Source organism: Podarcis erhardii, assembly GCF_964252035.2.
Source record: "Podarcis erhardii genome assembly, chromosome: 5".
NCBI lineage: Eukaryota > Metazoa > Chordata > Lepidosauria > Squamata > Lacertidae > Podarcis > Podarcis erhardii.
This window is the reverse complement of record NC_138509.1, coordinates 37,602,636-37,618,286: the sequence shown is the minus strand read 5'-3', so window position 1 is coordinate 37,618,286 and position 15,651 is coordinate 37,602,636. Positions and strand designations below refer to the sequence as shown.

General features: G+C 39.8%; 1 protein-coding gene across 1 annotated transcript in view; it reads right to left on the bottom strand.

Moving 5' to 3' along the window:
- MYOF (myoferlin) overlaps positions 1-15,651 on the bottom strand; it is an 85,726-nt gene that overhangs the window by 19,525 nt on the left and 50,550 nt on the right. The window contains exons 24-35 of the mRNA XM_081863593.1: positions 15,396-15,559; positions 12,073-12,187; positions 11,235-11,340; positions 10,460-10,599; positions 10,112-10,285; positions 8,061-8,172; positions 7,222-7,299; positions 3,546-3,727; positions 3,294-3,452; positions 3,078-3,176; positions 1,834-1,995; positions 247-412 (exon numbers count right to left, since the gene is read on the bottom strand). Of these exons, the coding sequence (XP_081719719.1) occupies positions 247-412; positions 1,834-1,995; positions 3,078-3,176; positions 3,294-3,452; positions 3,546-3,727; positions 7,222-7,299; positions 8,061-8,172; positions 10,112-10,285; positions 10,460-10,599; positions 11,235-11,340; positions 12,073-12,187; positions 15,396-15,559 (1,657 nt within the window). The remainder of the gene's footprint in view (positions 1-246; positions 413-1,833; positions 1,996-3,077; positions 3,177-3,293; positions 3,453-3,545; positions 3,728-7,221; positions 7,300-8,060; positions 8,173-10,111; positions 10,286-10,459; positions 10,600-11,234; positions 11,341-12,072; positions 12,188-15,395; positions 15,560-15,651) is intronic.

Genomic DNA, 15,651 nt, shown 5'->3' with positions numbered 1-15,651 from the left:
TGATCTCCTCAAGCATCCCTAGTGAATACTGATTCTTTAAAAGTGGTACTGCTAGGCGTGCTGAGTCAGTCTAACATCCATGGGAAAAGTTGCCTCTACAACCTTCACAAACGAATGGGAGCTACAGAAAAGTTGGTGTACATTTACTTCAAGAGATTGCATGTTTGCTATGTTTCCTGCAAATTGTGTTGATTGTTGCAAAACCTACATCCGATAAGAAAAATATCATTATTATGGGAGCTCTACCTTTCATCTGTGGTGCAATGTCGGCTTTCGTCGCGTAAGGATCACAGCGAAAACGCTCCAGTGCCCCAATGGTACATTGTCCCACGATAGGTTTACGGCCAAATTGCCTGTGGTCTATCACTTTAATAACCAGTGATGGCGTGTACAATTCCTCTTTGGGCAGTGACTAGTTTAAAACAAAAAAACAGAACACAGTTCCTTAACTTAAAACAAATACACACCTCACAGGATTCCTTTGCTTTCGAATGAGCTGTACAACCTGCCCTGATTCTGGCAACTCTTAAATGTATGTAGGTCTGTACCAAAGCGGAATGTGGGTGGTCCAACTTTAAGAACAAAAGGGATGCTTGGGTGGGGATGCTAAGCTTCCTCACACCCAAAACTTATTTCCATGCAAAGTCTACCCCTGAGTGCTTCCCTTTCAGTTGGGCTCCAGGACTGGATAATGGAATAGTTTCTTTTTTTTTTTTAACTTGAAGGCACAGGCACCCACAAAAGAGAGCTTTATATACCCGTAGTATAACCTTGAATCTAGCTTGGAAGCAACTAACAGCCAGTTTGCGAGTTTACGCTGCTGTATGTAATCAAGAACAGATGGGAAATCCACTGGGCAAAAAGTGAAGCATTCTTGCAGTAGGCATGAATGCACATGCACGGGCATGCAAGTGCTATCTGTGCTACGTGAGTTTCCCACCCTTTCCTGGATGGGCATGCAAATATTCATCCACATCTAATGTCAGTGCCACTGAGCATGGCCATCCATGTGCAACAACGGCTTTACACAGTGCTTTGCTGCACACAGGACTCTCTAGAAATATTTAAATCACCTCAAAGGTAATTTCCAGGGTGGGTTCATTTACTCAATCAGAGCTGCCTCCCTTCATGAGGCTGGGTGATGCGTTTGCCTCAGGCGGCATTCCTGAAAATGTGTCACCTCGTTCTGCCACCCAGCTTTGCCACTGGTTTCCCTGGCCTCTAGGGGCAGAGAGGGACTGGCGACAAAGCCTGAGTCAGCAAGAGGGGATGTGTTCCGCCATCCAGCTTTGCTGCTGGGTGTGGGGGGAAAGATCTTCCCCGCCTGGTGGTGTGGTGGGGTTTTGCACTAGCTTATCCTGAAGGAACGGATTCAAAGGCTCACTGGCAGGCAGGAGGGGGGATCCAGAAAGACTCTCCCCCCTATCTGTCCATCAGGGAAGACTCCTTATCGAATTATGTCAAAGAGAACAACAAATACCAGATTTTTAGAAGACATCTGAAGGCAGCCCTGTTTAGGGAAGCTTTTAATGTTTGAAGCATTCCTGTATTTTAATATTTTGTTGGAGGCTGCCCAGAGTGGCTAGGGAGGCCCGGCCAGATGGGTGGGATAGAAATAAATTATTTATTTATTGTTGTTGTTATTGTTGTTGTTATTTGCACTCCCATCACAGGGATGACAGCAGGCTGTTTAGCCTCAGGTGCCAAAACACCTCAGGCTACCCGATATCCACTGCTATTGCTCTAATATGAGCATACTAATTCAAATTCCCCCCTTTACCAGCACCACAAGTGTGCTACAGATCTTCAATAAAAGAGAATTCAGCACCATACCACTGTCATGCAGAGAACAGATCCGGGAAAATTTGGTGTCTTCTTCAGGTTTTTAATCACAACAGATTCTATCATTTCACCTCCACACTCTATAATGAGACTAGGGGAAGTAACAGAAGCCATTTGGTAGCTTTTCATGTTGCGCAGTCCCCAGGCAAGTATCTGTTTCAAACAAAAAACAAAGCAAACACAGTCAACGTTGCTAAAGGAAAACATGCTCTGTTGCCTGGGTCTCCAACCTTATCAGACCTGGGAGCACACTTAGAAACCCGATAAACGCTCATGAGAACCACCTCAAAACAGTTCAATGATTAAATCTCCATTTTTTGTCACTCATTTAAACCACGAGTTAAGTTACAGTTGTATATCACTGGGAATGTTCTCAGCTGCATGCACTTACACAGAGCTTGGTGCATACAGTGCTTAAACAAGCCATACTTTATGGCATATTGTCATGTCTGCTTGTGACCACCATATAGAATACACACCTGGCCATTGTAAGGAAATGGGGGACAGAACTCATCCCCCTCCCATCTGTATAATGAACAGTGTGCTGGGGCTGGGTTCAAGGAAGTAGAGGACCCACAATGGTAAGACTACATTGTTTATTAATTCAAATACATTGTATAAATGTCAGCATTTATGCAACACTTTTTGTAAGCACTCAGTGTCCATCACTCATGGGATCTCATTGCAGCCCTGTAAGATAAGCTGGTACTGTCATACCCACATCACATATGCAGGGCTGAGAGACATTTGCTAACCGAAAGCTAAGTTCATGACTATGATTACATTTGGACAAGGAACTTCCCAACTCACTTCTCAAGTATTCCATTGGTTACACATCTGGTGACAGTTTACCATGAACAGACTTTTATCTGCTGCCAACCCGGCAACCTGGGGTAGAAGCTTGCACAAATAAAGCCTTATCCCCATAAACATTCTGAACACTTTAATGCTTCTTGATCCAAAACAGCACCTGTTGTTTCCACACAGCCTTATGAATATCTCATGTTTTGGCATGTCTTGGTGTCTCCACCCCCATCGTTCTGCCCGGACGCTGAGGTCCAGCGCCGAGGGCCTTCTGGTGGTTCCCTCATTGTGAGAAGCAAAGCTACAGGGAACCAGGCAGAGGGCCTTCTCGGTAGTGGCGCCTGCCCTGTGGAACGCCCTCCCATCAGATGTCAAAGCAATAAACAACTACCTGACATTCAGAAGACATCTTCAAGTAACAACAACAATACCTCAATAACAGTCCGTTGAACCACGGGTCTGATTCCTTGTGGCACCATATAAAGGTTTGATGCTTTTTTTGAAGGAAGAATTGGAAGGTTGGTTCCACCCTGCTCAAAGATACAAAGAAAAGGGTTTCTTCATGTATATAAAGCCTAAGTCATACAGAGCAATCATCTCGTCACGGTGGCTTTAAGTCTGAAATCAATATATTTGTTTTCTGCTACCTTTTCACTCAGCAAAAGCTCAGCTGCTAAAAGCACATCTCCACAAGCCTTGCCCCCATTCATAACTGGATACCAGAGAAGTTTGGGACTGATGTCAATATCTGGGTTGAGCTTGACCATAGGACAGCAAGAGGTTCTTCCAAGGAACTCATCTTTGCCCTGCAAAAATGGACGAATCCAAAATGGTGAATTTGTAATCACCTGCTGTCATTATATAATCAAGAGGAAATCTGGAAAAAAGCTGATACCTACCACTTGGTCACTATCGAAGAGTTCAACAACCACATGAGGAGGGTTTTGTTCTACCGTGTAGGGATCTCCATAGATTTCAATTTCATCAAATATGATAGTCTGATCCCATGTTGGGTTCAATGTTGACTTGATGGTTTCGGTTGTTTTGCTTCGGTGAAGGAATGAAACATGAGCATATGGATCTAAAAAACCACAGGAGAACAGATATGTGTATGGTGATCCATTTTAAAAGACTGATTTTTACATTCCCATTCTCTCTTTCTTCTATAATTGGCAAACAAAAGTTGATCTGACAAGCTGTAGATATGATAGACAATCCAATTTTAAATTATTCTTGATGCCTTCATTACTTTAATCCCAAAACAAGACTCAGATCTGTCGCAAGTTAAGAACTACAGGCCGATCTCGCTGTTAAATGTCGATTATAAAATTTTCGCAGGAATATTGGCAAGTAGAGTTAAAAACATATGGCTAGAATATATCCATGGAGACCAGGCGGGCTTTCTGCCTGGCAGGCAAATGAGAGATAATATTAGAAATATAATAAATTCCATAGAATACTTGTCTGCCAGGTATGATAAGCAAGCCATAATGATGTTCGTGGATGCAGAGAAAGCATTCGATAATATAGTTTGGGACTTTTTACTAAAACAGTTAGAATATATGGAGGTTGGTACGAACTTCTTCAACGGAATAAAGGCAATCTATACGGAGCAAAAGGCCAAATTAATTATAAACAATGTGGTGTCAGAAGAAATAACGGTAGAAAAGGGTACAAGACAAGGCTGCCCACTCTCCCCGTTGCTATTTATAATAGTACTGGAAGTACTCCTGAACTCAATAAGACAAAATAAGAAAATAAAAGGGATTAGAATCGGTGAAAATGAATATAAAGTTAAAGCATTCGCAGACGATTTAGTAATAACAACAGAAGACCCGCTGAACTCAATAAAAGAGATACTGGAAGAACTGGAACAATTTGGTAAGGTGGCTGGTTTTAAGTTAAACAAAAGGAAGACTAAAATAATGGTGAAGAATTTAGATTCGAAGGCAATCGAGGAATTACAACAACAAACAGAAATAGAAGTGGCCAAAAAGGTAAAATATCTAGGGATATGGATAACCCCGAAAAATATAGACCTATTTAAGAATAACTATGAGCAGGTATGGAAAGAGATAAAAAAGGACTTGGAGAGGTGGGGGAAGCTGAGATTGTCATTCTGGGGTAGGATAGCCTTAATTAAGATGAACGTTCTCCCGAGAATGTTATTTCTGTTCCAGAACTTACCGATAATCAAGGGCACTAAGATATTCAAAGAGTGGCAAAGAGGAATCTCAAAATATGTCTGGCAGGGCAAAAAACCAAGGATTAAGTTTAAATTGTTAACAGAAACTAAAGAAAGAGGGGGATTCGCCCTGCCAGATCTGAAGTTATACTATGAGGCAGCGTGCCTCTGCTGGGTGAAAACATGGATAAAATTGGAAAATAAGGAACTATTAGACCTGGAGGGGTTCGACAATAGAGCAGGATGGCACGCGTACTTATGGCAGGGGAAGAGGAAGCACAAGGGTTTCGCAACACATATTTTTAAAGGCCCTCTATTGGAAGTTTGGGAGAGGAATAGACTTTTATTAGAACCTAAAGTACCACACTGGCTATCCCCATTGGAAGTTATGAGCGTGAAAAAAGTAAACATGAGAGGTGACTGGATAACTTATGAACAATTGTTAACAAAAGTAGGGGGGACATGGAAATTGAAACCATATGACCAGGTTAAAGGAAAAGTCTATGATTGGTTACACTATTTCCAAATAAACGAAATGTTTAGACAAGACGTTAAAGAGAGAGGATACGCGGATAAAGAATCTAAATTCCAGACTGAAATAATAAACAATGATTACAAAATTCTTTCTAAAACGTATAATATGCTATTAGAGTATAACCTGATAGATGAGGAAGTGAAGTCTGTGATGATTCATTGGGCAAGGGACATCGGCCATAATATATATTATGAAGAATGGGAGAAACTCTGGAAAAAAAACCTTAAATTTACAGCTTGCATAACGTTAAAAGAGAACCTCATGAAGATGTTTTACCGTTGGTATATAACACCTGCAAAATTAGCAAAAATATATAAAACTTGTAATAAATGCTGGAAATGCAGGGAAAAAGAGGGATCCTTCTTCCATATGTGGTGGGACTGCAGAAAGGTCAAAGGCTTTTGGGAAAGTGTATATAATGAAATGAAAAGTATATTAAGATATAACTTTGGGAAAAAGCCGGAGGCTTTTCTGTTAGGCCTAGCAGGAAGTGATATAAAGAACAATGACAGTAAATTCTTCCAATATGCAACAACGGCTGCAAGGGTCTTATTGGCTCAAAATTGGAAACAACAGAACATACCGACGCTTGAGGAATGGAGAGCAAAACTACTAGAATACGCGGAGATGGACAGATTGACGGGGAAAATTAGATATTTAAAAGACCAAAGGTTCATTGAGGACTGGGGGAAATTTGTGGAATATCTGGAAAATGTAAGTGAAGGTCAGATAACGCTAGTTGGGTTTAAAAAAGCTCTGTGAAAAGGTTGGAATATTGTCTAAAGAGAAAAAGAAGGAAAGAGAAAATAATGTCAATATAAGCTAGGATTTGTGTGAATTTGTTAAATTAGGGTATGGATGATTTCAGGGGAAGCTGAAGGAAGTCTTATAGAAAGAAATCTGTGACAACAAGGTGTAAACTGTTTTATTTTCTTGTTTGTTATGATTTAAAAACAATAAAAATTATGCGAGAAAAAAAAAAAAAAAAAAAGATTTCAATTTCATCAAATATGATAGTCTGATCCCATGTTGGGTTCAATGTTGACTTGATGGTTTCGGTTGTTTTGCTTCGGTGAAGGAATGAAACATGAGCATATGGATCTAAAAAACCACAGGAGAACAGATATGTGTATGGTGATCCATTTTAAAAGACTGATTTTTACATTCCCATTCTCTCTTTCTTCTATAATTGGCAAACAAAAGTTGATCTGACAAGCTGTAGATATGATAGACAATCCAATTTTAAATTATTCTTGTGCATGGTAACTATTCTTTAATACATTTGTATCTAAGGTACAACACCCAAGGACACATGAACAAGAGAGTCATTCCACCTGCAACTTAAACAGTACATTCCACAAACTGAACACACAGATCTGACATGATTCTAAAACGTAGTTATTTATGGCCTTATTATGAAGAAGAGGTGAATGATTAAAGAGCTCTAGGCCTCCTTTTAGAAAGACTTTTAAACCATCAGTGTCTCTGAAGAAGGTACCTGATTATGGGTATTAGCATTTCCTGTACAAATTGTCATTACCCAGTGCTCAGAGCAATGTAAAATGTTAGATGGAGGCCATCCTCACGGACCTCTTAACAAGGGATCTAATTTCATTTAACTTTTTTTGCTCGTTAACAAGAAAAGGTGTTAAATACATTATTTGAAGAGACAGGTTTTCAGAAGGTTACGGGAGAAAAAATGGGATTGGGGAGCGGACATGAAAAAAAATCAAGAGAAACTCCCAAAGCCTTGAACATTTCAATCTAACTGCTGCAGGAAAAAAAATAATGGACTTGCTTTGGTAGACAAATGTGTCCTTTGGATTTAATAGATCCCCACCTCCATCCTAAGTACCTGAAAAGCTGTCTTTATCCAAAGCTATTAGATTTCTTGCTTGATAGATATAACATCGAAGGTGGTAACTGTAGACTCCTTAAAAAGAAAAAGGGAAATCAGCTAAATCAGAAGGCTGTAGCAACTTTACCTTTTCAGCTCTAAACTTCAGCATCACTGCTTCCTCCCATCACTTGACTCTTGGTGTGCTTTCCATGGCCATTCCCCCACCCCACCCTGCCTGATTTTAGTGGTCCACAAGCTTCGTTCAAGTGGTTGAAGATGAGAGGTGACATATCCAATGCATTAAATATTCACATTGATTTTTAATTGTATTTTTATTATTTCTTTAATTTCTTATATACTGCATTGTTTTTCATTTGTTCAGTGGAATTCAAACAGTAATGCAATGAAATACAACATGTAAGAAATTAAAGAAGCAGTAGAATTAAAAATCATCCAGCACCTAGGACAGCACATTGCAATTGCTACAACACAGAGAAAAATCATGAAGTGGTTCGCCAAGACCCTCAGCAATTTTCAAGTGGTCCTTAGGGAGAAGGTGTCTGAGAATCACTGGTTTAGCCTATTGTGCAACCAAAATCATGGTTAGGGTATCTGCTTCTTAACCACATTTTGTAGCCAAGGTTTGTCCCGGTTTGTTAGAGGTTGTGGTTAAGGACGAGAGATCCATGGAGAGGCAAAAATAGTTATTAATATTTTGATCACACAGAGAAAGCTGTATCAGATGATGAAAAGGGTAAGGCCTTTAGAAAACTAGTCATGCAGCCAGAACAAAAAGTCTTGCAGCACCTTAAAGAAATATACAGTCTCAAATAAGGAATTTCACATGAACTTACTGTCAAAGTTGCAAGAGATTATAGGAGTGCTTGCACCGAATATACGTGTTGCTGCTGCCTCTTTGGTCTTCTCAGAAGATTTTTCTCCCTCATCAATGCTTGTATCTGCTCCCTAAGATTATATGCATATTATTATTGTTTCTCATTTATAAAACTTGAACGGAAAGCCCAGTTATTGATTCAGATATTCCTGGAAGGAGTTGTAGTTGCTGTTTTAAAAAGTACACTAATATTTATTCACTCAAAAGAGTAATGTCAGGACCCTAAACCAGTCACACCCAGAACACTTCAAAGAAAGGGAGAGACTGAAATTCACTTCTACAGGCAATTGATGATCATAGATAGTAAAAATAAGCAATTTCTATTCCTTGATCCCTTCCACCACTCCTAGACATAATTGTCCATTATTAATACATTCTTACAAGGTCAATGCTGTTAGATAAAAGTTCATCAAAAGACTGCATGAAAAGATGAAAAGTTAAGCCTCATGTTTAACTCCACATGTAGTTTGGGAGGAAGAAGACTGAGAGAAGACAGCTTGGGATGATCGTAAGTATTCATACTTTAAAACATCAAAAAACAGGATTCTGGAGGCCCTGCTTTATGCTGAACTTTCTATATTGCTATTACAAGCTGCCGGATGGAAGCATTAGTTGATTTAATTGCCTTCACATAATCCAGCATTTTACAGCCTCTCCTTATACATTGCTTTCAATTATTCCATCAGCTATGGTAAAATATAAATACACTTCAAGCTCTGTCGCATTCCTTTTTCTCTCTACAGCAGACAGACTCATCTACAGCATTTTGGCATTCTGCTGAAAACTCTCCCACACAGTCTTAGTCAGCTTCAAGTACTACTTAGAATGCAGGAATATAGAAATGTGCCTCATGAAGTCAGACCATTGATTTATCTAATTCAGGGCTTAGCCATACCTCTCACCCTGCTCTTTCCAAGCACAGGCCTGTGCTGTAATGCTCAATATCCAAGCCTTTTGCAGGGTTCCTCCACCCCCAGGGAAAACCCACTCTTTGAATCAGAACAAAGTCATTCTGGGTTTTCCACGGACTCCTGTTTGCTCTGGTTGAGCTTTAAAGAGCAGGTTTTTGTGGCGCACTCAGACATGGGGCTCTAAATCACGGACCGTGCCTGGAAAGAGCAGAGGAAAGGAAAGTGTGGATAAACCCTCAGGGTTATCTACGCTGAGAGCTCATCCAGACTTGCATTTGTCCTGTGCCTAGAACGTACGAGTCTGAGCAGTTTTCTGCTTATGAACAGTTTTGCCCTTACTCCATCACTTCCCCTGGAAAACTCACTCTTTAACAACAAATTGGAGCAAACATCAATCCAGAGAAAACACAATTGACATTTGCTTTAAATCAGTGGTAAAGATGGGGTTTTCCCAGGGGAAAGTGGCAGGGCAAGAGCAATTCTGGGTGAGCCCTAACTGACACTGACTCTCCATGATTTCCTTTTTTAAAAAAATGATATTTATTAAAGTTTTAAATAACACATATAAACACAACAGACAATAAAAACATAAACAAACAAACAAAACAAATCAAAAACAAGTATAAATTCAAACCATAATTTCTAATCCTAATTTCACCGACCTCCTCGCACCTCCCCCTTCTGTATTCTAATCTCATTTATCTTATCAGCAAATCCATTCCCACATTTCCCATAATTTTTATTAATTCTATTTCTTTTTCCTTAAATCAATTCCCCTGCAAACCACTAATTTTTAAACCCATATCATTTTAGCCTTCATTAATTTTGTAATGTTTATTAAGATAGTCTTTAAACTTCTTCCAATCTTCTTCCACTGTCTCTTTGTCCTGATCTCATGACTCTCCATGATTTCCAAAGGGGTCTCTTCCAGCCCTACCAGCCAAGGATTGAACCCAGACCCTTCTGTTTGAAAAGCAGGTGTTCTACCACTGAGCTACAGCCCATTCCACTTGATGATTCTCATTTAACTTTGAGATAATAATTAATGCTGAAGTTAAGCAGCATGAACAAGCCAGCAAGTTAAGTTCCTCTTTCTTACAAGAGCTCCTTCAAGCTTAAAGATGGCTGATGAACCACATGTGTCAGAAGGAATCATTTCTCTCCTCCACCGCCTGCGGCGGAAAGTGTCGGAACTGCGCTGCTTCCAGTGAAATTTCCATCCAATCAGTGATGCAAATTCCCATCCTTCTTGATCTTCATAGGGTGTGGTTGCCTAGAAGACAATTGCAAAAACTCAATCCACAATGGCCAGAATGTAGGGTTAATGACGAACTCTGTAATCAATGCATGCCTTATTTTCTGATACACCATTATTTTTCTAAATAAACATGCACAACGTTCTAGTAAATGCCAATGTTTGGTTGCAATTTATATTTAGCCATTTTACCCTTGATGAAACTGTTTGGTTTGGATCTTTTCTGCGTCTTCGAACCAGCCTTCTTCTTCTATGAGTATGATACATTTTCTCTGCTGCAACCCACGACTTGGGCTTATCGTCAGGGGGAATGGTAATTCCATATTCCCAAGCTAAAATAACACAGATAAAATATACACTGGTTACCATAACAGGATTTTGACTCAGTGACCAATATGGTAGCTGATTTATCAAATTCGTAGCTCTGACAAGCCAAACCACACTAATTCACTACCCCTAATTATTCAAATAACTTATTGTATCATGCTTCTTAACCTTGGTGTAGTTCCTTGGTGTAATTCTATGAAAAAAAAATCACCATTTACCCCCATCAGTTCATCTGTGTCTTGTACATTTCCTAGAGGTTATACTGTTTTTCTATATATTTTGATTAGACTAAAAATCACACAAAAACTAATGTAACTTATTTCTTTGGGGTACAGTGGTGTACATACTGAATAAGCAAAACCAAATGTGTATTGATGCCCAAATGTGTATTGATGTTTGTGAATGCCTATGGGTCACACTGTAGGACTTCTGATTTGTCCCTAATAGCTGGCACTTCACCCCATGCCATCATGCCAACTCTCCTCCAATTTAAACAGATTTTGCCATGCAGCATGTAGAGGTCTGCATTTTGAGGAACAGAAGTTCAAAGAACAATTTGGAATGCAGAAACAGTTGCCTGGTGCTAGCCCACGGATTAAGAATCTGACACGAGAGGTATTCTGTCCATTCTAACCCTTACCTTTTTCATCCACTGCTCGGTTTATATCATATATCCAAGCATCATCCTCCCACATCCAACCTGGAGGACAGGTTATTTCACCTGGTGGTGGTGCTTTTTCTCCATTCTTTGAAACAGAAAAGGCAACACACACTTACACACTCCAAGACAGTGATACCAATACTTAAAAAGTAGTAATGACTACACATAACACACATCTAAACTTAATAGGATTTCACACACACACAAAAATCAAAACAAAATTTTTGGACAACCTTTAAGACTTAAATCTAGTCCACAAAAACTGATGTGGGAATAAATGTAAATGGTACAAGACTTTTTGTTGTTTTGGAGGCATGAGATCAACAAAAGTTGACCCTCAAAAGTAGCCTTGTTGTTTTTACTCTAAGCCTGCACAACTTGGGGGCCCACCAAGCCAAATGCCGCACACCAGCCATGAATTTTGGTCTGTCTGGTGCTGGCAATGTCTGTTATTCCAATCCCAGGCATGAATCTAACACAGAAACTATATAGAGCCCCTGATGGGTGCTTAGTAGGCTGGCTTTGGTTTGGTGGATCAAAAGGTTGTACCTGTTTTACTGAAATGATGCCGTCCTCTGTAGGAAGTGGGAAGATGCTATAAAATTGTATTTCCACTTCCACTTTGTATGATCAGTTCACTCCATTGCCTGCTTTAAATTTAGCGGCATGCATTCTGTTTTTATACTGCAATTTGGATTTTAAGTATATTTTGCTGTGAAAACTCACAATCTGCCTTAACTTACATGCATTGCAGCTGTAACCCAAAGAGAGGTTATTGAAATTAAACACATTGGCTCATCAAAAGCGTGATCCTCACCACATCTGTAAAAGCGTCTTCAGCTGCTTTCCATTCTCCTCCAGGATAGCGGCTTTCATTTTGATACACTTCATCAGCAAACTCAGTGTGACCAGCATCTGCTTCCGTCAGCAAGCTGTGAAACCAGAAGCAGACCTTCCAACTATTGTTAGGTGCCAAAAGACGTTCACTGGACACATTGCACTCACAGAATCATGCTGTGCCCACCTGTCAAAGTGACTCACTGGGGTTCGGGAATTCAGGATCTGACCTATCTGCTAGATCCATTTCCCAGAGTCCCACAACCACTTAGGAACCACTTATCCACGAGCAGCTGCCACAGAGCTAGAAGAACATTCAAACAAGCCACGTGGTCCCATGTGGGTATGTGCCATGTGATCAAACCTTTTAATTTTTCTTCCAGCTGCTAGGATTTGAAGCCAGTGTGACACCCTGATTAAGTGAGAACTTTTACATAGCTCTGACTGCAGTCAACATTGCTGCCAATGAAATGCTTACAGGTTAATGCAGGGAGAGGCAAAAATTGTTTCCAGGAAGGGAGCAAAAGGCAGCATGTGCTCTTGTGGCTTATTCATAGTGGCTTATCATAGTTAAGAGCATATTTGCAGCTAGGAATGGAAGGATCTGCCAATTAAAGGTGTGGGGGGACTTACTGGTTTGTGTGGTCTTGTTTTTATTGTGTATTTTGTGTTTTTATTTTTTATGTTGTGAACCACCCTGAGATCTGTGTATGAAGGGCTGTATCCAAACTTAATGAATAGTAATAAATAATAATTTTGGTTCTCCCATTTTCTCGTATTTTTTCTAGTCCTAAATTCAGTTCCCTACATTTGGCAGCAATTTGCAATTTTCTTGTTCAACATTTTAGTGTGAATTTCTCCTGAGAAACACCTTTTTAAATGCACTTTGTCTAACGTATGCTATTTTACAAGCACTTTCCCCTTTTATAATGCATTGCGTATAGCATTTTCACAAATATCTTTATTTTTATGCACATTTTCCTCCAATATCTGCATTTTTGTAAACACTGGTTAGTTGGAGAACTGTAGTGCAGAAGTTGGATGTGTGTGCATATGTGTGTTTCAGAAAGTGGGGGTTTGACAGATTCAGTTTTAATTGCATATTGAATCAAATTTCTCCTTTGTTTGTAGCCAATGAAAACCCTAACATAGTTTTTTCATTTTACAGTCTTGATCCATTGGGCTGTGTTAGAGGAGAGCTTTAGGAGAAGAGGCTGACAGATCTAACACCCTTGTAGGCCACATCTGGGTATTTTAAATAAAAATTAGGATTATTATTATTATGCTATACGCAATGCATTATAAAAGGGGAAAGTATTTTAAATAATAATAATAATCCTAATTTTTATTGGGACCACAACATGTGGTGAGGAGGGGAGGTTTAATCCTTACCTTCTCAGCTGTAATCCCACTGGAAACAAGCCCTCATGCTGCAATTAGAATAAGGTGTCTGTGGAATCTGTATTAGGATTTTCTATTGTTAATTGCAGCACAGCTAATTGCTAAGCACGACAATTAACACAACATATAGTCAGGTCCACAGTTTACCAGGGTGGCAGTCATGGAGAAAGTGGACTGTGTTGGAGTCTACCTAAGGGTGTTAGCTAATTGGGGTTGCCAATGTGACCCGGTCCAATGCTAACCACTCCGGTAAAGACTTTATTTGGGGGGAAAGGATGTTTCTCTGCATGGCTGGACTTGGCCCAAACCACGTTGGCAGTGTGTAAATAGTCTCACTAGGTAGGAATCAGTGGCAACATTTTTAAATATTTTGAAATCACGAAGCTATTCCAAAGTGCTGAAATGCATAGTTGCAATCTGGAAACTATTATTCTTTTCCTGTCTCCTAGGCATCGTCTAGATAAAGAAATGGAGGAAGAAGGCAATTAAGCAGGCTGCCAGGAATCATTTGTGGCACTGAATTTACAATGAGCTATAAATGATCTGCAGCCAGTACTGTAAACTGTTTCTTCCATGGTACAGTGGATCACATTATTCCATAAAGCACATTATCACTGATGTAGCACACTCTTATTAATATATGCCTTTGAAAAACACACACAAAATAAACACATATATGCAATCTTATAAAAAACACCTCATACAAAAGATACTCAGCTATTTATAGTGGGGATCAAAAAGAGGCTACAACTGTTCTATTCTGCCATCTGTTGGCCAAAATACAGTTTGTAGATTTTTTTCCGCCCATTGAAAGGCTGCTTCTTATTACCTCAACCTGTCTTTCCATGAGGCTTCCCTTTCCTTTGAAATAGCATTTGAGAGGCACTTCAGTGCGAATGAACATTCCGGACACCATGGATTTCCCAAATTGTGCCACGAATTGGATTGGAGCAAATTTCACCTCAGATGGGGAAAGCATCTTAAGGCTGTAATCTTGCACTCCAGTCGCCACCATCCTCATAATGGTTTATTACAGATGATTTATTCTTTATGCCTCAGAGGTTCAAATCCCTGCTCAGCCACAGAGTATCACCGTGTCATCTTAGCCTAGTCGCCATTCCTAATTTGCAGGGTAGTTGTGAGCATAAAAGAGAGGAACGATGAGCTCCTTGAAATTTGGGGGGTGGGATATTATTAATAAATATTTTGCTCCAAGCACTAATTAGAGCTTGATTACCACAAGGTCATTGAGAAAGCCTCGCATATCAAAGCTACTTCCAACCTGGCAAGTAACCACTGCGTCAGAAAAGCATGTATTCTGTATGGAGCCGGCATAGGCAAACTTGGCCCTCCAGATGCGTTGAGACTACAATTCCCACCATTCCTGACCACTGGTCCTATTAGCTAGGCATCATGGGAGTTGTAGTCCCAAAACATCTGGAGGGCCAAGTTTGCCTATGCCTGGTATGGAGCATAGTTTGAGTGTGCTTTACACTTTGTTTAAAGAGGAAGGGTGGGACACAACCAGGAAGTATGAAACATCTGTCCAGACTAACTGTAAAAGCTTGTTAAAATGCTGTTCCTCTTTTTTAAATGGACTATAAAATAGTGAAACATCCTGTAATGTAGCACAGACTGCCTTGCCTCCCAAAAGATGTCAGTAAAGTTATATTAACGAAATTACCAGCGTGGACATATCCAAAGACAGGACTGACTCCACTGTTACTCATGACAACTATAAACATCTTCACTTGGGAGTTCCTAATGGAGCTGTTTTGTACTGAAACTTGGCATTTTATTGCCTCCCTCTCTTTTAGCAAGAGTTTTGAAATTTCCTTAGTGGGAAATTACATAAGCCCCTCCCTTTGTCTTATTTTAGAGGAATCCAAACAAAAAACTGACCTTCTTTCAGGATCAATGAACCAGTCGTCTTTCCAGTCCCATCCTTTGGGAGGCAGAAAGTACTCTCTTTTCAGTTTTATTTTTCCCGTGACATCGGAAAACTTGTGGCGGCCAACAAGTCCGGAAGTTCCCCACTTCCCAAACATAAGTGCCTGGTTTTCATACTGTTGAGAAAGTAAAATAAAAAAATAAAAATAAAGCAACTGCACGGACTGCAGAAAAATGTTTTATAAATTAAATATCTATCTCCCTGACA